Consider the following 25,151-nt stretch of genomic DNA (forward strand, 5'->3'; position numbering starts at 1 on the left):
AGTAATTTTGAAGGTTTTTGTGTCTTTTTTTAAGATGAATTTATTTCAGAAGGGTTTCTTTTCCTTTTTTTAAAAAAACCTTTTTTTAATTAATTTATTTATTTTGTGTGGTTATTGTCTTCTAAGATTTTTCTGCATTGGGTACTTGTAATACTTTAAATACAATTTCCTGATAATACTTACTTTTACTCATGTTACATTTTCAATGCAGGGCTTTTACTTGTTAAAGAGTATTTTCAGTGTGGTATCACTATTTTTACTTAGTGAAGGATTTTAACCCTTCTTCTACCACTGTTTGCTAATAGTTAACAGTGCCAACTGGCATGGTTTGTCTCAACTGGCATCCCCAGCTGAAACAAACTCTTTAATCATCAGACTTTTTGGGTATTTTCCCATGTCATTTCATTTTTATTAGACACCATGTGGATCTTTATAAATGGTTTGTGTGGCACTTAATGAGACATGTTTTATAAGTGTTTTTTTTCTTTCTTTCATTTGTTCTATCTGAACTGCCAACTTTAGCTTTTTTTAAATTAACAAATTAAATGTTTACATCGTAAATTCGTCACTGTCAGTTGCCTGTCAGACCGAACTCTGGGCAGGTGGTCTGTCAGTTGCCTGTCAGACCGCACTCTGGGCAGAAACCTGCCCGCGATGACTCCGCTTCCTGCTGCGCCGCCTCGCGCTGCCCGGGGCCGCTGAATCACATGATGTAACGACGCAGCTAGCGAGCTAACATGCTAGCTCCGGTTGTCAAAGCCTCTGTCAACAGTCACAAACGGGCGGAGTAGCAAACTCACAGCAACCGAGAAGTGGTTGCAAACTCGTGAAGTCTCCGGCAAGTCAACTAATTTCACCTGTTGTCATGTTTGTGTTAGCCGCGATGCTAAGTTAGCTTAGCTAAGTTAGCTAAGTTGAACTTGTTAAAAGGGAGTTGGTTTCCAGTGCGGGGGTGTTAGCTAACGTTAAAGATACTGGCCTTGTTTGGATTGAAGCTAATCTCATCTAAACACCTAGTTTTATTTCTTTTTCATCAGGTGTGTTTGAAGGCGAGTGAGTTAACCGTTTCTACGTGCAGCTGTCGTTAACGTTGGCTAATGTTTACACGCTGAACTTGTAGCTAGCTGTGTTTGTTTGTCTGGTGTTAACTGACAACAAGACTGGTTGACCAACTAACTAGCTAATGTTAGCAGCAAGTTTGAGGTCAAACTAAAAGCTAGTGTCAGCAGTGTCAACACGAAACTTGTTAAATGTGTTTAAAGTTGCGACTTTTTCAAGTTGTTTACATAACGTGATTGCGAAATTAACGGACCCTAACCTTACCAACTAACCACAGGGCTAACTGCAAGTTAAGCTAATTTCAGCTTGACAAAAGCTGCAGGGCTGAGATAATTTGTGTCGTTTTCTTTGCTAGTTGTGTCTGGTTGAAGTGTGCAGGTGCCTAATCAAGCCCTTTAATATACCTGTTCCACCCTCACAGGTGGTTTTACATATTTTATCTAGTTAGTTCCCTATGAGGAGTTGCACAGACCTGACATCCATTGCTACTGTTAATGTGGTATCAAGGCTTGCAACTATATGTGATTTTCACAATTCAATAACTGTCTCAGAAACTATAATGGTGTATTAGGGAATTATTATTATTATTATTATTATTATTATTATTATTATTATTATTATAGTTACAGTTCAGCTTGGCAAAGTCCGCCACACACATTAAATTTTTGATATTGTGATATTTGTTTCAAATTTCATTCTGAGAGGCATGTTGAAAATCTTAGAAAGTCTTAAATCTTACTTGCCTTAACCCTTTGAAACCTGGGGCAACATCACTTTTCTTGTGCTGCTTTTGGATACATTTCACAAGTATGTAAACCATCAAACCCTAAGCAATGTCTATCAAAAACATGGAAAAAAGTACGATGTGCAACTTGGTAAAAAATGTTCCACAAGCTGTAAGAAATGAGTAGATGTAGAAATGCTTTTTGCAAAGCAAGGGAAAAAACTATATTTATAATTATAGTAATTATATACTTAAAGTTATTTTACAGAATTATATCATTTTTAGGCACTTTTTGATGAGTCGTGTTTGTTTGTTTTTGGTTTTTTCCCACTTATTTTCAGATAATTTTCTTGTTCTTTCTACAAATTTCTTGCAAATTTTTGGGTCAGTTTTTCTTTTGTTGCTCATTGCCTTCTTACAATGTTTTTGAAAGAAATCCAGCCAGTTTGTTCAGGTTTCAAAGGGTTGATCTGAAGGAGCCCTGTACAGTAAGGTTTCGTAGATAGCATTTTATGTCGTGTAACGTTACAGCAAATTTAATTTCTGCAGCTGTTGACTGATAATGTAGTTCTAATATCTTTTGATGTGGACCTTTTTATTTTCCATCGTGTACATTTCCTCAGTTTCTCCCTGCGTTGTTCTCTCTCTCCCGCTCTCATCCCTTCATGTATGCTAGCTGAAATTATGTTTGAATCTGATATGTTAAAACGTTTAGGCAAGAAGGACAAGATATTAAAGGTCCTTGAAAAGTAATGGAATAAGAAGAAATGAACCAAAATGTAGCCCAAGAAAACTAAAAAAAAAAATAAAAAAACTATAAGAAAATCACCTGAAATTTTGAACAAAAAAGTTATGAAAAAAATAACAAGGAAATAACCTGAAAAAATTGTCTAAAATTTTAACTTTCTTTTTACAAGTTGCTCATCACCTTCCCCCCATGTATTTAAAAGAAATCAAACCAATTTGCTCTGGGTTCAAAGGTTTAAACACTTGTGAAAGACATCTGAAAGCAGCACAAAAAAGTGATGGCAATCCAGGTTTCAAAGGGTGAAAGAAATGAAAACACAAAGGCTCCTTTGGTTGAACAAAGGCGTTATTACTGTAGCTTAAACTTAAAACCATTTCTCTTAAACAGAAGTATAAGTGAAAAGTCTCCCTATTCAAATTAAGTAAAGATTCCTTTTCCAGATGCATTTTTTCCCAATACTATGTGTCAGATATTTATACCATGGTATACTGCTGAAAGTCCAGGTATGACTTGCAACTTTATCAATTTAATTAGTTTGGTGACGTGTTTCCTTGCACAGCTCCGCTCAGTGTTGACCTGAACAGAGGTCTCAGTAGTCAGAAGAAGTGAAAACATCTGGGTGGGTCTGCAAGGGCTGGAATCTCTGAATGTACTTCTTCTTCCAATATTGTGTTTGTGGGAACTTTGATTAATTTTGGCGCCGGTTACTCCTGAAAGCACTTACTCTTTGCTTTCACACCAACTTGTTGCTGAGTCAGGTTGTCCAGTTTTGCCTCAGTGGAGATGGCTACATCCGTCGGTACCCTGAGACTTCAAGAAAGAAACTTTTCCCACTCAACCATGCTGATGTTTGTTTTTTTCTGAGTACCAGCATGTCGCTGACAGCGACAGTAATTGAGATATTGCTTTTTGTAGGCTTTGCACACAGTAGGGCAGTTTTCCATTATAGATTTGCGCAATACTTAAGCGATATTTTCAAAATGTAGATGAAGTGTTTCATTGAGTGATGTTATGCGACTTTTCTCGTGATATCTTTCCAAGAAGCATGGCGATAGATGTTCGAAACATTAGCAGGTTTATTTCTATTGCAGCCGCCGCACTACCGTCATTATTTCTAATCAAAGGCAACGTTGGCGTGTTATGCAAGTGATAATGGAAAGGCAAGCGCCTTATATGAGGGAGTGGTCACGTATGAGGGATTTCTGACAAGTGATAGTCCACAATTTCACAGAGGAATTGTGGATTCAAAACTATCGGATGATCTGCTCCAGTTTTGTAGAGTTATGCGATGCAATAACACCTCTTGTAGCGCCTTCTGCATCATGCCCGAGGGATCTAGTTCACAGAAACATGTTGGAAAAGGCAATGAGCAACTTGGCAAGAAGTGTCCTGCAAATTGCAAGAATTTTTTTAGATTTAGAAAATTATTATATTTTTTTAAGCTAGGGTAAAATGTCAAGAAAACTATATTAAAAATTAGCACAATTGAATATTTAAAAATATTTTACAGAATTATTGTAATTTTCAAGCACTTTTCCAGGTTATTTTCCTTTTTTACTTTCCCATATTACCATATTTTGTGACAATATTGAACAGTCAACTATTGATCCTTTCGCAAAGTATCTACACAATCAGAGTTTTGATAAATAATTTTCGGTAACATGGATATGTTGATCAGGTGGGCCAAGACAAATGATTCAAGAGCTAAAACAGTTGTCAAAATGATGTCACCTAACTGATGCAGCCTTCAACCCCAGAAAAAGACACTTTGATATTGTTATGTCCAAAATCTAACACAATATTTTATCTCATTTCACAATATCAATATAATATTGATATATAGCATACTTTCTTGGGTTGTCGGCAAGTTTGTATTGGCATTATCAATTAGTTGAATTATAAAAGTTTTTTTTGGAGTAAACCGCTTTTGACTGGTTGACATGTCTAAGATAAGAAGGGATCCTAAATTTTTAGTTAGATACTAATATTGACTTGCGACTAATAATCAACCATTAAATATTATTTTTCTAAACTAGGTCCATTATAAGGGTTATGGCTTTTTGTAGCACACTGTGAAAGTAGATTATATGCGGCACAGAGGATGTCAGTTATGGTTGCGTGAGTAATGACATGAGGTTGAAAAAGTGTATATAAAAAGTCTTTCAGTGCTTTATCGATTTTGTTGGTGCGTTATTTCATTTCCAGTAGTCTAGGAAAACATGGACAAAGGTGACTGGCTGGTGATAAGATGCAGGGGACATTGGACTTGTACAGAGAGATCAGTGTGGAGATGACATGAGGTTACAGGCAGAGTAGAAAAGCTTTACAACCAGAGAATGTAAATTAACCCAATAAAACCTGGTCCCTTTGATTACCAGACGTATTGTCTCTCAGACTTAGATCCGCTGTGCTGACATGACATTTGACACAGTGAGTCGTGGTTTCCTGGTATGTAAAAGTTAGACCTGCTCTGAAGTTAAATGAGGATGCATTCAAGCGAAATAGTTTTTTGTGAATTTACTCTTCTTGTGCTGTGTTAACATTTTTGTGGCTTTGAGTTGAAACAGCCCGTACAGATTGGGATCAAAGGCATTGGACCACAGTGGTTTTATTTTGAAAAGAAAAAAAAGAAAAAGACAGGGTCATCTTTAAGTGCTGGTGTGTTGTTAGTCTGTGTGAGTAAAATTTGCTGCTTAAACTCAAAGAGGAAAAAGACTGGAGCACCGCAGCCCTGTGGGGATTTAAAAAGCAATGCAAATGACCAATAGTAACCTCTTGTGTTCCCTCTTTCACCCTTCCTCTCTCCCCCTCCCTCCCTCTCTGTGTTTTCCCTCCCGTCTCCCATTGGGCATTGTAGAAAGGGACTCTTTCCTTCCTGCTCGCCGTCTTCAAGATATCGAGTCATTTAACTTCTGCCCAATACGTCACCGGGGTTTGGCATCTTTAACACTCAGCGGCCAAGCAAGTCCTCCGTCAGCGCAGGGATATCGACAGACTGAGGTTGAGGACTCACATGGGCAGGATGTATAGACGATAAAGATATCAGCTTCTGAGGTAAGGTCAGTCAAACACTCGGCCTGTCACAGCGTCACTGTTGCAAGTTACTGTCCTTTTTATAAGTTGTTTTTCGTGGAAAAATTTGGCTATTATTGAGAAATCCAGTGGAATTTCATTCTCTATATGCAGATAGTTTTGCCGCTAAATGCTGACATAGATGTTTTAAAAACAAACACTGTTAGTAATAGTCACGCCGTGTCTTATTTTAGTACAATATTCGCCAACATGTGAGTACAGTCGTGATGCTGCGAGTACGTTTATATACACGGACACAGCGGGCGGATCGTAAACCCTAACATTCTGAGTAATAGTGAGAGTTGCAGATAAGGGTGTCACAATCTCTCAGCATAGACAATAATCGTGATATTTAAAGTTAATTATTGATATGTCAATAATACCCATATGACAGTATTGTGTACATAATCCGGCACCTCTAAGTTGTTTCAGTTTCTTTCCATTCTCGCTTTGTCCCCATTATGATTACAGGCTCTCACATAGCTACACTTTGATGGTAATTTATTTGTAAAAAAACCCTAAAAGAAACCAAACAAACAAAAAACATCCCCATAGAAAACGTACAATGAACAAAGTTGAAAATTCATTTGACTGCGTTATTGTTTAGGTTATTCAGGTTACTCTTTTGTTAAAGTTTCTATAAATGTTGCGATAATATCATTATTGTAAACTCCTTCAGCCATGATAATCATGTAGTAAAAATCTGACATAGTGCAGCCCTACTTTCAGGTGGGTGAAATAAATAACTACAATTTTTTTTCATTTTACCAAAAAATACAAGCCTTAGTTTTAACCAGCCTTCTCCAGTGTACTTCTGTGACAAATGTTACTTTATCATTAGGCTTAATAATGACATCACGCTCATTAAATACATGCAGCGATCACCGCAGCAGAAACTATTATTATGTTTTTTAAAGAGAGACGCTGTGCGGATTTACACGAGGAACAGTAGCATTTCTTCAGTGATTATTTCAGAAGCTTATAGTTAAATTTAGTTTCCTTTGTCAAGTTTATAACAACTAGTGTTGTCAAAAATGTAGATTTATTGATACCCATGGATGCTAAATAGTTGAAACTGTTTTACGACTTATTTTCCGCAGCATCAGTACGCCGGTACCAGCTGCGCCTTCTCGCTCTCGCTTACTGTTAATATTTACTACAGTCATCCTGCTGTTCTCCGCTACTAACCTAAAAAATTAATTGTGATTGTCATTTACAGCCCTATTATATATATCTGTTCATAATCAATTTTACTTGTATGCACTCAGTGTCAGTTTTGTCAATGTCAGGTGGATGAATGATTTATGTGGATCAGCGCATCACTATAACAGAGTCATAACATTTTAAAAAAAACAAAAAACAAGCCGTCTTTATGCCAACAAATATCGTCTTCATTATTACCTCCAGTGTGACAGCGAGTAACACGGACTGCTGCTTAAATAACCGCTTTACGGGTTTACTATGGTATTTAAAAGCTTATCAGCGGGGCTTTGAAAATTACCGCTATCGTGGCTTTTTCATGTGTACAGTTTTTATGACGTTTTTTTTTTTTTCTGGTGCACATAACATAACCACAATTACATTATTTAAGAACTTCATATTAAATCACAGTTTTTGTTTCTTTCTTGTTATCTCACGGGTCACTTTTTGATCAAATACTTTTTATTTTAATACTTTTGTGATATAGTTGGGATAAAGTTGCTACCAGGCTTGCATGAGCTTTATACTTCCACAATTGACAGCATAGTCGCCATATTTAAGTTGTTAATAACTGGAGTGAAATTGGGTAATGTTATCCCATGTTTTAGTGACGAAAAAGTGACATCACAAACGGTTGCATAATACAAATTTTGTTTCTGGTTCTCCTCTCTGGTTTTGTGTATATTAGCAACACACACACACACGGGTACACACAGAATGAATGGGACTAATAACAAGCAGGTGTTTAGGTAATATTAATGGTGGTAGAAAAACATTATCAAACTAATTTAAATTGTGCTTTTGTAGTTTATTTAGGAAAGATAAATAACATCCCTGATCCCTGAACTGATTTGTCTGTCAGCTGTCGTATCGGAGCCATTTTTGCTGGTAATTGCTCAGAAAAGGTGTCTGGAAGCAGCTTTGCATTATTTTTGAGAATGGTATCTACAGTTTGAAAAGTTTAAGAAATTTATTGAAAGATTGCCCTGCCGACTGTCTTGTTTGTCTGTTTATATTCAAAGTAATGTTTTTATCAGCCGACCTTTTATAAATCTAAAGTTCAAAAGTGCCTGCATGCAGGAGTAACATGATCTGAACACTGTAAGCTTTACAAAAGAAGTAATGATTGTCACAGTGTTTGTGCATTTTGTTATATAGTGAAACCTTGCAGGAGTGACGACTCGATCCAGACACCACAATGCTCTGACTCACCACTGTTGCCATGTTTATAGGCAAACATTGCTTCGAACAACTTCAATTTTTTTACTCAGCAGCCGAGAAACAAACAGAAAAGTCAAACTAAAATGAATATATGGGGCTCAGAGTATAAAAACCAAAAGTATTTTTCTAAATGTGCCCTGTTGTTATGATAATTAACATTGTAATTAATATGATGATTTGTACCATGAGACGACAGCACAGAAAACTCCCTGACAGCTGACATATTTCTGTTTTTACTGACAGTGTTTTGTTGTATTAGACCTTTGCGGTGGAGATGCATAGATACTTTATTTACCTCGAGGGGGAAATCTGCATGCCACAGCAGCTGTACACAAACAAACCACACAGTACAAAGGTGCCAAAACACAAATGTCAAATTCATAAAAAATAGATGAAGTATGCTGTTTTAAGCATGTCTTTGAGTCCGTTTACATGCAAAAAAAATTCTTTTTTTTCTAACCTTATTCCAAAAAAGACAATATTCCTACTAAGCATATTCCACTAACATTAACAGTTACATGTAACAGTGCATACTCCGAATAACATGTGGCTTATAACGTCAAAATATGCAAAAGTGGAACGTCTAAAGCCACTTGTCATAGTGCTTCTTTGCATCGAAATAAGCCTTTTTTCAGTTTTTCTTGTGGACGGTGCAAACACAGCCTCCCTATTACATTCTTTCAACCACCTTCTTAAAAAGGTCTGCGTGATGATATTTGTGTTCATCCAAAAACCTGTTCCAAGTCTTTCGTAATGATTAAAAGTAGGTGTGTTTCACTGTCCACCCAGAAAGCGGGGCTTGTATTTTGGGCATGCATCTCGTCCACAGCCTTCAAACTGTTGGCATTTTGAAAAACAAACAAACAAAAAAGAAAAACCAGTTGGTGAGTTGGTTTATGTATCCGTGACAACGCACAGAGCCAACATTAAACAGACCATTGACAGTGTGCCGCAAACTGTTGTAAAAACCCCCAATTTAGACACATAATCTGAATGTGTGCTGTATACGTGCTTAAATAATGATATTAAAACCCAAATAATTGTGGCATATCCCACTTGTAAAATGGTAAATTTAGAAAAAGGCCTAATTCAGGTCGGTAAATGGAATATGCTATATATGTTAACATGACCTGCATCAAATTTAAAGTATTGTCATATTCGTAATGAAAGTGAAATATCAGTGTGCATGTAAAGGTAGCCATTGTTCTAATCAATAATCCGGGCTGCTTTATGGTAATAATGCATATATTTATATTTATCTTTTTTTTGCATTAATATGATAAAGTACCTTACGATTTCAGGTATTTAATTCACTGTATTTAACAGTAACAGATATTACCATATAGTTGTCTTTGAACTTTGATCTTTTTTCTTTTTTTTTATCTACCCCTTTTATATCAACCAGTATATATTAAATAAACACCCCAAAATATGACACAACACAGTTCAACAGCACCACTAACAACAGCCTCTGAAATGACCATAAAGTCAAATCATTTCTTCTTTAAGACAATTCAAACAAAAACTGAGCACGATAACCTTCATAAAGTAAGGATTTATTGCAGGACTGATGTAAAACACTGCATTCGTTTTAATTAAGTGGACCTTATAAGCTGGAAACGGACGTAATAAAGTCATGAATTTGTCATAAACTTTGTGTTGAAGTACAGTGCTGTTATATCACAGGATAATCAACTTAGATGCTTTTTATCATTTTTATTCATTGTAGAAAATTGCAGAAAATGTATGTTTTTAAACAGAGTTTTTCTTCTCGCAGGCTGGTTAAAAATAGACAAAATCATGCATGTGTCTCTGCTGAATCAGCTTCCTGAAATGCGCCCTTATGTGGCGCATGACATACTTTCATTTCTGCTTTTACAGCCTGTTGGCTTTCCTGTACATGCATTTGCATAGACAGGATCGCCGTTAAATCTGAGACTTTTTTGGTTTTTTTTTTTTAGTTTTTTTAGACCTTTCTAAGAACTGCGTTCTGCTTTGTTGGATCATAAGGATTTCCCTGCTATTGATGCAATTTAACCACATCCCTGTTTTGAATGTGTACACACCCTACATACATACAGCGTCAGCAGATTTATATCTCTTCCATGTTAAATCACACTGCTTTCATATGTATGTCTGTACTTGTAAAATTGCCATCATAACTGAGTATTATTGTTTTCTTTATTGCACAGGTACACGTTGATTTCGTAATGACAAGCTGCTGTGCAGAAGATGTCCACGCTGTCTGTGACTGATATCCCAGATGTTGGTCATGGTAAGAGGAAGCGTTTCTAGATTAGACCCCCTGTGTGATTTAACTGGACAGAGTTCAGCTTTCTCCATAAAGCTTTGTTTTATTATGCCAGCAGCTTTGTATCATTTTTCTGTTGTGGTTGTCCCTTCCTCGTCTTTTTGTTCTGTTATCTATTATGTTGTCCACCTCAAAATCTTGATTTGTTTTTAAAAAAAATCAAGTTTATGTATGTGGGGTTGGGTATTAATGTGTTTTTTTTGTTTTGTTTTGATTACTGGTGCTAAAGAAATACTTTTAAATGTTACTAGTGCCTAAACAGTGCCTGAAATGATACTTAAAAACAAAAAATGAAAAAAAGACAATCAACATGTTTCATTTTGTTTTATTTTTATTTTTTATTCTATTTTATTTTGGTTTATTTTATTTCTTTTTGCAAAGGCAAACTTGAACTCAAAATTTGAAAATATATGCTTAACATTTTACACATTTATTCTTCACAATGACATTTACACATTTATTATTTCACATTTACATATTTAAAATATATACATATTAATTAAAACACTGATTATAAATTCTCACAACAAATTCACATAAAAAAAACTAATAATAACCAGATAACAGTTACAGTGTTAATAACAACAAAATAAATATTGAGTTTGAATCAGTCATTTTCTCTCACATAGGAAAGACTGTATCTGTTTAGGATTGGTTGAAATTGTCACTACAATTAAAACAGCACAGGAGTGTCCAAACTTTTTTAAGTGGGGGCCAGATTAGATAATGTGAAAATGCACGATAATATCAACATCAGTATCGGCTGATATTGGCTTTAAAATGAAATATCGGAGTTAGCCAACATGCTGATTTCATGATAATATGACAAGCTGATATTTGTATATTTTTTTGACAAAGTAAGCATGTACAAAACATAAAGTATATCTCTTACTTTGCACAATGAATGAGTATTACGTACATTAAATAGTATTGTATTTTCTGTCTCCATCTGCTAGCGGGCCATCACAGTAAGAATCTGCAAAATATAATGACAATTCTACTACAGAAGAGACCTGATGATCGCTAAAATTAGCTGTGGAAAAAAGTTGATATCCGTATCGGTCATCGGCTAAATGAGTCGATGTATATCTGCATATTGGATATCAGAAAAAAAATATATTGCATCCCTAGTTAGTTTGTCATCTGTTTATGAAAACACATTAGTTCACATTTGGTGTATTTCTACAAACTGCATGATCGTCCTGCCATCGTGAAGTTAACGGCAAAAATGCAAAGTGCTCAAGCTGATAAAGTCTCGAGAAATAGTAGGGGGTGGTTGTTTCTTGACTTTGTTTTGTATCTCTTCTCTCAGATGAAAGTAAGGTGTTTGACGGGGCCTCTGAGCTGCAGCTGGACTGCATGGTTGAGGAGAGCAGTGGAAGCACCACAATGAAGCACGACGGCCTGCTGTCGCTGGCTGACCTCTCCCAGCCAGATGACTTCCCCGTCCCCCCCCATAACGGCCCTTCACTAAGTGACATGAGCAGCCCTCTGCCGGTGGAGCCGAGCGACATTAAGCTGGATCCATCTGCAGGCGACTCATCTGCCAGCACAGGTGAGAGAAAAATATTTTACTGCAGTACACAACTTAGATGTTTCTCTCACAGACTGACCCGCAGATCCTTGAAAAGCCCTAAAAGGCATTGAATTCATTAATCTAGAAATTATACTTAATAGGTATACTTGTATATATGTATATATGTATTGTATTGTTTGTTCTTTACTCTCTTTGTTCTTACTGTATGGCGCTGCTACACCCTAATTTCTCAGTTTTGAAATCAATAAAGTATATCTATCTATCTATATATCTAATTAAAAGTGGGATTTTATTAATCTTTTTTTCTGACGTTGCACTGTCAGAAAAATAATCTCAAATAATTGATAAAATCTTTTTAGTTATTTTTTTGTGAGATAATTTAATTCATTTTCTTAAACTCGTCATGATGGGAATCCAAGCAGTGGAATCTCACATGCAGACTGAGAAACATCAAATCGTCCAGAAAACAGGCCAAAAATGACAGATATCTCACACTTCTGTTGGTAAACTAAATATATACCTTTATAATAATATAATATGTTCATAGTCTTTCATATGCTCCACTCTAAAAAAAAGTTATTTTCCTTACATTCGACAAAGTTAATCTAACTTTTTCACGGGACAAAAAGGTCTTTTTTTTTTGTCACAATAAACATTTGGGCGAAATGAAATTGTCCCTGTTCAGTGTTGGTTATTAGAAAATTGGTCTTAAACTTAATTCTGAGCGGCATTAAAAAAGTCTTTAAAAGTCTTAAATCTAACTTTCCTTGAGCTGTAGGAACCCTGTAAACTTGAATCCTCTTTGATTTTTAAGAGGAAAACACTGAATCAGATACAGCACACATTGTCTAAGTAGCACACATCCTGTTTAGAGGGAGCGTGACGTTGCTTGTCTGGAAAGACAATGTGCAGTTGTTGCTTTAGTCACTGCCATTAGTCATCGTTGAGGGAAAACCAGCCATCACCGAGTGCATCACCACGTTGGGAATGAAACCGTGAGAGCAAGTACGGCTAAATTTGAGTCCAGAGGACTCTAATGACGTCACTTTTACTGAATTTTGGTCAAGATGCAGATAAATTGTAATCTTATCGTTTTATGGAGGTATATTCTCACGCATCTCATACAGCGGGGTGAGTTTCTGAAAGTGTGTCTTTGTGCTAATTGGACTGATTTGACAACATCCACAGACCAGAATAACCAGTTTGTGTTTGGGTTATCCGTCTGTTCATCTCATCCTGTTTTACAATGGAGAAAACTGCTTCCTCTGTCTGTCTGCATCCATTTTTCTCCTCAAATTTTCACCCATCAATCTGAAATTGCACGTGGGGATTGAGAGTTGCCACAGGTAGCGACAGACAAAGCCCTTTGTCTCATTCACACACTGACCGCGCCTGTTTTGTACAAAAATACTTAATAAATAACCCTGACTTGCTTCTTCTTCAGCTCGCGAAATCAGTCGCCATATTTAAGCGACCTGTTCAAGGCGTGATTGTCACGCCTTTATGCTGCCTTGCCGTTCTGTCTGTGACATCTGAGTCAGAAATAGAGGAAGTAACAACGGCGAAACAAGCTCTGTGTAAAACGTAAAGTCGGAAAGATGTGACCATCGGTGACACGAGTGTGACATTTTAATGGCTCACCGCAAAAGATTTAAAAACCAGCTGTTAGCAAAGCTAATTCAGAGAAGAACAGCAGCCGTAAATGTCTGCATATATATTTTTAGTGATGTATTTTAATCATTTTTATGTTTTTATGTGCTGTTCAGTGTGGATGTTGGTGTCTCGTGTCATTCATGTTTTTTATGCTTGTGATGCAAGACAAATTCCCAATAAAGGTTTCATTCATTCATTCATTCACACTGGGAAAACAATGAGGTTCGGGAGCTGCTTACCCTCCGAACATGTAACTGTTACGGTAAATGACTGTTACTGACATGTTAATGTCATTGTTATCGACGCATATATTACATGTCACTCTAGAGGCGGACACTCGTGTGTTCAACGTCACGCCTATTAGGCCTCTTTTGATGGCAGGATGCCGTGATGCAGTGTATAATATAGTCACACATCGTTCTGCGTTAAAGTGCAGGGCCGGTATAAAGGGGGGACTTCTTCGTAAAAGCGGCTAATGACAGCAAAAATGTGAATAACAATAATTTGAGCTCTGCTGCTTAAAACTCATTTCTCAAACAACAGAAGGTGAGGACATGTGGAGCATTTTGGGGAGCAGTGGACACCAAGTACTAGAGTATATATTATACTGGTAACTCAGTGTTTTTATTTTGTCACAAAATATGTCGCAGTTGCTGACTGTTTGAGTAAGTAATGTGAATTTAAGCAACACTGCTGTTTTTTTCCTTTAGAAATCAAATGTGAACTGGCAGACAGTTATAACAAACATAACAGGATGTGCTTGACTTGAATTTGAATTGTGGGTCGATAAATAGATAGAAAGATATAGAGCAGACATTTGCAGCGCTCATCCAATCACCTTCACTTGCTGCCTCCGTGTCTGAACTTGTTGAAAGTGCTTCATGTGGTTTATCACCTCTTCTTTATGTGCGTGTAGATGGTCAGCCAGTGAAGAGAAAGAAAGGACCTGCGCCGAAGATGCTGGGCAATGAGGTGTGCAGCGTGTGTGGTGACAAGGCCTCCGGTTTCCATTACAACGTGTTGAGCTGCGAGGGCTGCAAGGGCTTCTTTCGCCGCAGCGTCATCAAAAGTGCCCAGTACAACTGCAAGAACAACGGCCGCTGTGAAATGGACATGTACATGCGGCGCAAGTGCCAGCAGTGCCGCCTGCGCAAGTGTCGGGAGGCGGGCATGCTGGAGCAGTGTGAGTGTCTGCTCGCCAAGTGAATCAGAAAAAAAGAGAAAATGTAGTTTCTGCTTAATTTTGGAACGTGGGTGAAAATCATGAGAATAAAATTGGACGTGGTATTAACTCAGACACTGAGCTGAGCGTGTCCTCTTTGACCTGTAGGTGTGCTCTCTGAGGAGCAAATCAGACTGAAGAAGATGAAGAAGCAGCAGGAGGAGGAAACGGCCCGCACGTCCGCGGTGGTCACGCCCACCCCTCCACAGGAAGCAGCCGCACTGGACCCACAGCAGCAGGACATGATTGAGAAGCTGGTGGCCATGCAGAAGCAGTGCAACAAGAGGTCCTTTCTTGACCGACCGAAAGTGACGGTAAGTGAATGTCTTTCGTCTTCTTCCTCTTTTTTTTTTTTTTTGAAATGTTTTCACACTCATAAAATTACCAGTTTTTTTCTGTTGATTACAGGAAGTTATATTAGTACCCTCTTTGGACTCTTAGTTTGATTAAAATGGTTTTAAACCAGCATTACATCTATACTCCTCTTGTTGTTGTTTTTTCCTTTATAAACCAGGAAATATATTTTATATATATATATATACAAACTAATACAAAATGAAGTATCTACATCTCCGTATCTCTATATATACATACATATAAATACATGTACATGTGTACATACATTCACTATATATAATATATATACACACATACATATGCACATGTATACATCCACATGTTAAAAAATAAATAAATACAAAGTAAATAAATAATAAAAAAATAAATAAACTTGTGTTTGTGTGTGTGTGTGTGTGTGTGTGTGTGTGTGTGTGTGTGTAATATTTTTAACCCATCTCATCTCGCCCTGCCTTGTATGCGTACACATACAAGGAATTAAACCTCAGTTTTATGTTGTGTTTTGTTTTTGTTTTGTGTTTTTTTTTGGGCGTTCACACACACCATAGAGGTACACCTAAAAACAGGGACAACAAAGCTGGACAATGTAAACAAACAAAACTATTTAAAGACAAGGCCAAAGAACTCAAACATAAATACCCTCCATCTGCTGTATGTTTTTCGATAGTAGAAATGTATTAAATTGGGTCTGTTAAATTCACATGAAGAATATGAATCAGGCTGCATTTCGGGTAGGTGTTCAGTGTGGGAGGCCAGTTTCATGCAAGCTCCAGGGTAAAATGTAGCTGCTGCAGAAACAAAAAGCTGTTATTGTGTGACTGCTGCTGTGTAGGTAGACTGAGAGTCACGGACATCTGGAGTCAATTTCTGGTAAAAGCGTACTTGACTTGAGCATCTCTGCTCAAGAGATTTAACCTCTAATATGCTTTTTCCTCCTAATCAGTTTTGAAAGCATAATGTTTATTCCAAGCTAACCACTTCATAGATTTGGTTTGCGTGTGTTAATATTTTTGTGTGTGCATCAAACAGCCGTGGCCACAGAGTCAGGACCCACAGAACCGAGAAGTACGTCAGCAGCGGTTCGCCCACTTCACTGAGCTGGCGATCATGTCGGTCCAGGAGATTGTGGATTTTGCGAAGCAGCTTCCTGGTTTCCTGGAGCTCACGAGGGAGGATCAGATCGCTCTATTAAAGACGTCCACCATTGAGGTTTGTCGTTATTTATCACCAGATATTGTTTCCAGTAGCTGTAGCTTTTGTTTTGAAATGTTTGGTTTGCTCTGAATGCAAGACGTTTTCCCTGTATTTCAGTAGGCAGGTTTCCATTAACCCTAAAATTGCACAAATTAAAATTGCAAATATAAAATTTGCCTAATGGAAACATGCAAATTTTAAAAATATTTTCGCTTGCATGAGGTGGTATTTCAGGCGATTAAAAAAAAAAAAAATCTCAAATAGAAACCCGCCTACTGATTTAAAATATTTTCTTACACACTTTCTTAAATATTTAACAAGTAAACTAAATGCAGGGACTTTGTAGAAGAAAGAAAAAATCTTTAAAAGGTTTCAAGACCTTAGTACCACAGTAGTTGCAGTTTTAGCTTTAAGTGTGCAAAATAAGTGTAAAATGCATTTTAAAATACATTTAAAAATAAAGAGCACTGAAAACGTAGCTGCTTTCAGCAAAATTTTGATGACTTCATAAAATATCAGTTTGTGTTAATTTAGTTTTATATTCCACTTACCAACGTGTGTTTTTATCATTTTTAGATTATGCTGCTGGAGACATCTCGACGGTACAACCCCGCTATCGATAGCATCACATTTCTTAAGGATTTCAGTTATAATAAGGAGGATTTCGCCAAAGCAGGTGCATTTGCTCATTTCTGCCTGTCTGTGTATGGAATTAATGAATATCAGGTATTACTTGATTGCCTTATTGTATTCGTCTTGCATGTTGTTGTAAGGAGAAAAAAAAGTATGATGCCGGATTCACGCTGGACGCAGAAGCACCCAGATATGTTATTTGTTGCGCAGGCGTCCGTCAGTAGTCGCCTGGATGTTTACACCAGTAGTGCATTTCTCTACGATTCTGCTCCTCTGCTATGTTTTAATCACATAAAGAAACCTGCCTCTGTCTGCCTGTGTGTCTGTGTCTGTGTGTGCCCGCTCATCTCTCTCGCTCTCTGTTTAGACACAGCAAACATGGATGCATGAGATGCATATTTTATCATGCATCATAATCCAGTCTTTTGTGTGATATTTAACACAAGCGTAATATTTTTCACAATACATTTTTAGACTGTTTTAATGCCAGATTTGAGTGCAGAAAAAATAGCCTAGATGCCAAAATTATCACTGCAAATCGTGAGCCAGCTGCGGAGCTTGGTGCTGCAGTGTGTTCAGTGTGAACCCAGCGTGAACAGACTTGCATGTTTTGTATTTAAAGAGTTGGGTTTTTTTTTTAGTATCTCCAAATAAGTCTTATTTTAACATGCCAAAACGATTGCAACAATTAGACTGTTACCATCAGATATCAAACGCAGTATATAAAAACCTATAAATACTGGGTATAGTTTTGACATGTAATTTGTTGCTCTTATGTGATATTTCATTTTATAAAGTGTCTTTTCGTTTCCTTGTCACTCTCACCTCCTCAGGGCTTCAGTTTGAGTTCATCAACCCCATCTTTGAGTTTTCGAAAGGAATGAACGACCTGCATCTGGACGAGGCAGAATATGCCCTGCTCATTGCCATCAACATCTTTTCTGCAGGTCAGAAATCCTAAACTACACAACCTGCAGAAATTCCTCGATGTTAACATACATTTAGAGCTAATGATGTCCCTGTCACTTCTTTAGGGGACAAATAAGATGATTGCAGTTGCATTTTTATAGTGTGAATCACATTCTGTCAAACAATAAGTTTTTTCTTGTTTGGTAAACTGTGTTCAGACCGGCCAAATGTGCAGGATCACGATCTGGTGGAGAGGTTGCAGCAGCCCTACGTGGACGCACTGCGCTCTTACATCATGATAAAGAGACCAAATGTAAGTGCCCGTGGTTTACATAACCTCCCCTCCTGTGACCGACAGTATGTCAGCATAACCTGGTTATCGTCATCACAATAAGCACATTGGGTCAGGGCTGAGGTTAGAGTTAGTTTTTTGTTCAGACTGGAGCGGGGCTTGAAATGTTAGTTGTTTGGCAGATGAGAAAAGCCATTAGGAGAAACTGTTTTCACTGTAACGCAGCTACTGAATGAACGTGACCCAAATCCTTTGTTTTTATTTTACATCAACTAAAAATAGAGCTGCAGTTCAACATTTTAAAGTCTCCTCTGCTCCTCTCATTGTTTTTTATGCCTCTGAGCTGGCGATAGCCATCTCCATGTTGTGTGTTTTTGTCGTCCATACAGACGTTCATACCATCCTCGTGAAAGCGTTATATCAAGAACGACTTGAAGAGATTTGGCACAAATGTCCACATGGACTCAACGATGAACTGATGAGATTTTGGTGCTCAGAGGTTACTGTGACCTTGTCCGTCTTATTCTCTTAAAAACAATATTTCAACAACATCTTTAGGGAGTTTTTTTTTACAAATTTGGCACAAATGTTCACATGAACTGATTAGATTTTGGTGGTAGTAGGTCAATGATGAAGGTCGCTATGACCTCATCCATCTTATTCCCCTGAACACAATATCTGTGACCCTGTCTGTCTTATTCCTTTAAACGCAATTTTCAAGACAACCTTGAGGTTTGTTTTTTTTTTCAATTTGGCACAAATTTCCACTCAAACTCAAGAATGACCTGAATAGTGAATGACGGCTGCTTACAGCGCTGCTCTGCGGTTACTCTGAGCAGCGAGCGTGGGAGTAAACGACTATATCTCTTCCTTGTTCCTTGATGATCTAAATAAGTCGTTGCTTTTTTTAAATAATGTTGCTGAGGCTCTGAAAAGCTGCTAAATAACCATAAAGTCGGTAAATTAGTAGTCTTCTTTTCCTGTCACCCTGGGACTTGAGATCGTCTTGTTCGATTGTTTTTGGACACTGAAATGTTGCTCCGTAACAGCGACCCCTACAGTATAACAGTGAAAACGTTGATTGTTGGAAGATCTTGTCAGTGGCCTGGAAGCGTTGTGTTGTAAATGAAAATCTCGTCAGTGGCAGGGAAAGCGTTAAGTGACCTAAATCGACTTTGCATAAACTGAAAACGGAGCTACAGTTCAACATTACGAGTCATCCTGCAGACGTGTTTCAGATGCGATTGCAGGGCAGAAAGTCGTCTCTACTCCCCTCGTACAGTTTTCTTTTTAAATTTTTTTCTGTAATTGCTTCCTCAGGATCATTTGATGTTTCCCCGCATGCTGATGAAGCTGGTGAGCCTCCGTACTTTAAGCAGCGTCCACTCTGAGCAGGTTTTCGCCCTCCGCCTCCAGGACAAGAAGCTTCCCCCGCTGCTCTCTGAAATTTGGGACGTGAATGAGTGACTGCAGACCTGATGTCACACTCTTTTTGAAGCCTGAGACGGACACGGCACCCAGCAGGAACACTGACTCATTCCTGCCCATCTGGTCAGGGATTAGTGAGATTTTCGTCTTTCGTGGGAGGAGAGCATCGTCGCCCTTTGCTCTCAGACGGACCGCTAAACAGTTTGTGTTGACAAGAAGAAACATGAACGAGTAGTTGTCTTTGAGCCTTTTGTTGTTCTTACTTTTCTGTAGATGCTGACGTGGTTATGGCGATATTAAATACCAGCATCAGGCTCTTTCGCCAGTTTTCTTTGATTTAATATTTGTTGAAAGTTATGTCAGTTTATAGTGCAGTTCTATACTCATCCTCTAACCAATAGAATCTGAGCAGGTCTTGGCTGTGTCTGCTTCAAACATCAGGAGCTACAGTTGAAATAGTGAATTTTTTTTTTGCAGTCGTGCAATAGGTGGAAACGGATACAGAGTTAAGCATGAGCAGACGCGTATCTGCTGTTCACTTTATTGATGTTAGGGTAAAACGGTAGGCCATCGGGCTTGTGACATGGCGACAGGTAGTTTGTGTTTGTTTTGGAGAAAGTGCAGAAATCACAAGGTCGGTGTAGTCGCTCAGGTAAAGTAATGTGAAGTAGACCTCCTGGAATTGGAGGCTTCTTTAATTTCCAGTAGATTTCTTCCAAGTGCATAAGGGACCCTTTTGGTCATTTCTAGATGCCCATTAACTTTCATGTAAATTGTGTATTTATTTTCACAAATGTATAGAGAGTGCACACATGAAAAGTATCCACGAGATTGTACAATCACATACTAACGCAAAGTAAAACTCTGCAGGCTGTGCCCTCATTAAAGGGATGGTTTGGATTTTTGGGGTTGTACGGGAAACGTATCCATTGACAGTGTTTTAGTTACAGTCGATTTCAGTCGGCACGCCTCCAATTTGGAGAAGCAGGTTGGAGTCCGACAAAAAAAACTAAGAAACGTGCTGCTGTGGACGGGGGTCGGCAGTAGTGTTGGGTAGTGTCACGGTTTTATGGTGTACCAGCGTATTCACACATCTTGACAGTATGATTTTTAGTGCCGGCAAAAATACAGACGCTCATTTTCTGTTAACCCCTGACGATTGAGTAGACGTCAGTCGTTGCATTTAGACGCCTTTGATTTGAATTTAAACCTCTAAAATCTGTGAAAAGTGGTATAATTTCTTTCAAAAACAAAGGAAAAAATCAACCAAGTAGCAACTTGGCAAGAAATGTCGTTCAAACTGCAAAAAATAGTAAAAAGTGAAAAGAAAATGATCTGAAAACTGTTTGGGGGGATTATGAGATATAAGATATAATCAAAAATGTGGGAAAATCTCCAGAAACTATATGATTTTTTATTGTTGATATTTAAAATTATGTTAGAGAATTTTTTCAAATCATTTTTTTAACACTTTAATTTTTTTTCTTTTTTTTTGTATTTTCAGGCATTTTCCTTGTAACTTTTTCTAATTTCTCACTGAATTTTTGGGCCATTTCTTGTTAAGTTTCTTGTCACCCTCATGTCTTTGAAAGAATTTGCTCGTGTTTTAAAGGGTTAATCTCATACGGTTCAGGCTGTTAAGGGGATTTCTGTGCATGTAGAGCACACCTTGTGCCACCAGAGGTCAGTGTGGTGCAGCAGCTGAGCTGACTGCTCGCGGCGGAGAAAACCTTACAGGACGTAAACAGCCGGCCTGCGTTGTGTCCGTAAGGATGTTAAATCACTGGGTTTGTTTTAACAGAGTTCGGTTTTGAAAAGATTGACATAAAAACTGTATTTTCCAGTTGGAAATTACTGTTTGGTATTAAGGTAAAGCAGTGAAAATACTCTCAGTAAAGTGTACATTTAAACTTATTTTCTTCGGGGGCAAAAAATTCCGTTTCGTTGTTGATCCCCATTCGCAGCAGTACATCGCCGAGCCTCCAGTCTGCTTCTCCAAACCGGCCACGCACCGACTGACATCTGCTGTATGTAATACGGTTTCTATGGAGAAATATCCCGTACATCACCACGTCAGAAAACCTGAACTTCCCCTTTAAGGAAACAGTGATGTGACTAAATCTTTTTTTATTTTTTATTTTTACACAGAGCACTGGTACCTTGACATCGGTGCCCTCGGATTCCATGTAAAGATTAAATGTTGGTTTAAAAAAAGGAAGTCAAGCTACCGTCTCTGTGACCCTCCTTCCAAATAAACAAAAATCCATCCTGACAAAAGTTGTTTTCATAAATCTAGAATGGAAAAAGAAATTGCCTCTATTAATACTTTATTATGTGTATGTGAGATTATTCATTTCAACACAAAGCGGTTCAGTTATTTTCATATTTTGATTTTTTGTTTTATCTTTAGCATTTAAAAGCGTGAGAATTGTAACAGCAGCTTATAGTTTGAACAGGATCTAAAGAATTTGACAGCCTTTTATTTTTTAATAATATACTGTATGAATGACGCTGAGGCGAAAATGTACAGCTGATTATCAGATGGATAATTACCTAAAGGTCTACCGTCGTCTGAGTATCTTTCTCGTACAGGTACTCAACATCAACAGCTTTAACAGGCCAGATTTTGGAAAGAAAAGAAACCAAAATCTTTAACAGGGAGCAGAGAACAATGAGTAGAAACATTCAAATCGTGATAACGTCTATAACTACAGAGATTTAGATGTTTGTACTCATGCTTTTTTCCACACCTGTGCAGTGTAAACTTGAATGATGATAAAGAAATGTCAATGCAGATTCATAATTGTGAAGTTTATTTTCTGTTCATGCGTAAAGAGGGCTGAAAACTGGACGACGTGATGCCGGTGCTTCAGGTTTTGGAGTGACAGTCACGTCTTGTGTAACGTCATGTGTAGCCGTGTGCAGCTGTCTCACAAAAACATGGATGTATAATTTCGGTTTTCTCTGTCCTGACAGTTTCAGTTAGCAGGGTTCCCACAGCCTTGAAATTCCTGGAATAGTTGTGAAATTTGAAATACTGTTTTCCAGGCCTGGAAGTGCTTTGGAGTTCAAGTTTTATTCAAATTACAGTACTGTACAAATGTCCCAGGCCATAACAGTAAAGTTGTAATGTGTCTTTGACTTCCAGTGTCATGAACATGTTCAGTGTATTAACCCTTTAGGGCCCGCTTTAATATTAAACACACTCGTATCGCTCTCAAGCAAAGTGTGCTTTTCAAAATCAAGCAAATTTTCAAGTAAATTTTTTTAACCAACATCAGTCCTAATCATAAATATTAAATATTCATTAATTTTCACAATTTTGACCCTTCAAATGCCTGTTTTTTGTCATGATGCTACTGTGTTTTTAGGCAAAAAATGTTTGTATGTGTGTGTATATATATATATATATATATATACTTTTTAAAAAATTATTATTATCACAGTTTGGGATATGTCAACAAATTGACAGCAACACTGATTGTGATAGTGCGCCTCGTGGAAAAAGTATGTATTTTCTCCATACGCCAGATATGGTAAAAATGACGACATCAGATGGAAAATACTAAAGAATTATAAATTTCAAGTCAAAAGCCCAGAATGACACCCAGAAATAATAAAATGCATGTTTTTATACTTTGATGTCTGTGGGATCAAAAACTGCAGTTTGAATGGGTTTCAATGGCGCATTTTTTTTAGTTTCCACTGCGTATTTTAGACTCATTTTCAGAGCTGAGCTGGAAATTCTAAGATTAAACAAAAATACGCAATCTTGCCAAAATTTATGCGATATGCATTAACAAAGCCAAAATTACTGAAAAAATGATGAATGAAAAGTGCGTAAAATGCACCAAACAGTCCCGAAGGGTTAAAACACACAAAAATGTCAGAGCAAAATGGCTCCTTCAGACTGAATATTTAGTGTGAAACAAAAAGAGGCTCAAACCAACGACGTGTTGAGCTCCGGACGTGTTTTGAATCCAACATGGTGCAAAAACACCAGAAGATCATTTTTGTAAATCTCACACGCTGTCTGCTGGAGCTCAGGACGGTCACACTAAATACTGTAAAGCCTGTTGAAGTTGTTTTATTCTGAAATATTTGCCTTTTGAATATATATTTCCTGTATGTTCTGGTTGTACTTTAGTGAAGAAGCTACTGAGAAAAACGTGTATGATCATTATAGTTTTGTTTAAATAACAGTGTTGAAGGTGGCCTAAGACTTTTGCACAGTATGTCCATTAATTCCTAAAATGTCGCGCAAAACACGCTGGATTTAACATCTACGCTGCATGAGCACGGATTAGATCGGTGCTTTTTTATCGCCGAAAAAGGCGACGCGACCTTTAAATTTTGTGAGCATATGCAGGTGGTTGGCGGCAAAAGAAAACAACCGCTCGCAGTTTGCTTATTTGCATCTGCGTTGGAAGAATATGTTTATAGGCCGACCCACTTTAATCTACTTAAAGTCAAGAAAATGGGGAAAAATATTATGGAGAAGTTTTGAAAATGAATTGGTAAAAATGTGTGGGAACCCTGAACCAGGCATTATATTGTATTGTAATTGTTTTGTTTTTGTTTTTGTTTGTTTATTTGTTTTTGCCATTTTCAGCTGCACTTTCTTTTTAATTTTAATCCATAAAAAATGTATTTAAGAGTTAACCTGTCGTAGCTGAACAGGAACATTGATCGTTATACAAAAACGAGTCACAGGAAGTGGCGTCCTTCTCAGATATAATAACAGACTTAGTTATGATTTGATCCAAATTTGGTGATTGATCTTTTGTGTTTTGATCATTTGGATTTCAGTGTGAGACTTCGGTTGTCTTTTTTTTCACTCTTTACGTGACTCACAAACATGCCTGTAGCGCACAATCCTCTGTTTTAATTCATGACCTGTTTTTGTTCTTTTCCTTTTTTGACTTTGTCTTTTTCGCAGCAGACGACACGTGTTTCGTGATCCGATCATTTGCGGGCAGCGCTAAATACGTGAACAGCCACCAAGACCACTTGTCTCGGACTTGTCTGAGATGCATTTGACCTCGTATCTTTTGTAATGTGAGCGCTAATGTGTGCCGATGCGTCTCCGACAAGGACTCGTCAGTGCAGGACCTGCACGTGTGGAGGAACCGAAATCAAAGTCAGTGATGGTTTAAGTTAATCTGAGACACGATGAATCTGTGAATCGTTGAATCGTTTTATTCGCTCAGACAGATTTCCAAGAAAATATCAGAGGTCACGTTTAAATGAGACCAACGGAGTTGCTCGTCAGGTGAATACGCCAAAAAAAGTTCTTAGCTTCGGTGTTTACTTTTGCAAAATGCAGCACGCTGAAGATGCTCAGTAGTGTTTCTCCCAAACGGCCCCGCCCCTGAGTTCCTGCTCGCCTCATAGACCTGATGACGTCATGGACTTTTAAATCGCTTTTCTCGACTCTGGGAAAGTTTCACAAATATAAAACCACCACGGTAAAAAAATCGGAATAGAAAGAGTCATAATTGACTTTTTTTTGCAGTTGGAGATGTCCTGTCAAAAGTTTTAGGCCACGTTCAGGTGAAAAGGGCCGTACTAAAATCGGAAAAGTCTTTCCT

The 25,151-nt window shown here is 37.7% G+C and overlaps 1 protein-coding gene across 2 annotated transcripts; it reads left to right on the forward strand.

The window, feature by feature from the left end:
• The first annotated feature begins 661 nt into the window (after window positions 1–661).
• Window positions 662–22,356, forward strand: nr1h3 (nuclear receptor subfamily 1, group H, member 3). Of its 2 annotated transcripts, none has more exons than XM_042490576.2 (11): window positions 662–842; window positions 5,393–5,590; window positions 10,217–10,299; window positions 11,648–11,890; window positions 14,442–14,708; window positions 14,856–15,061; window positions 16,134–16,313; window positions 16,875–16,974; window positions 17,765–17,878; window positions 18,059–18,153; window positions 19,453–22,356. In XM_042490576.2, exons 3-11 carry the CDS (start codon window positions 10,257–10,259, stop codon window positions 19,597–19,599), a joined length of 1,395 nt encoding a protein of 464 aa, XP_042346510.1. In that variant the 5' UTR covers window positions 662–842; window positions 5,393–5,590; window positions 10,217–10,256; the 3' UTR covers window positions 19,600–22,356. The 2 variants fall into 2 exon arrangements, with proteins under 2 accessions (XP_042346510.1, XP_042346502.1); XM_042490568.2 differs by having other exon boundaries at window positions 5,393–5,585.
• The last annotated feature ends 2,795 nt before the right edge of the window (window positions 22,357–25,151 follow it).

Source organism: Plectropomus leopardus, chromosome 1 (genome assembly GCF_026936395.1).
Source record: "Plectropomus leopardus strain MGB_pleo_1.0 chromosome 1, ASM2693639v1, whole genome shotgun sequence".
In the NCBI taxonomy this organism is placed as follows: domain Eukaryota; kingdom Metazoa; phylum Chordata; class Actinopteri; order Perciformes; family Serranidae; genus Plectropomus; species Plectropomus leopardus.

Bases quoted from the DNA above. Each gene is read 5' to 3' on its own strand.
- nr1h3 (XM_042490576.2), top strand. From the start codon at position 10,257: ATGTCCACGCTGTCTGTGACTGATATCCCAGATGTTGGTCATG. The intron at 10,300-11,647 runs GTAAGAGGAAGC...CTCTTCTCTCAG, and splicing joins TATCCCAGATGTTGGTCATG to ATGAAAGTAAGGTGTTTGAC. The intron at 16,314-16,874 runs GTTTGTCGTTAT...TATCATTTTTAG, and splicing joins TAAAGACGTCCACCATTGAG to ATTATGCTGCTGGAGACATC.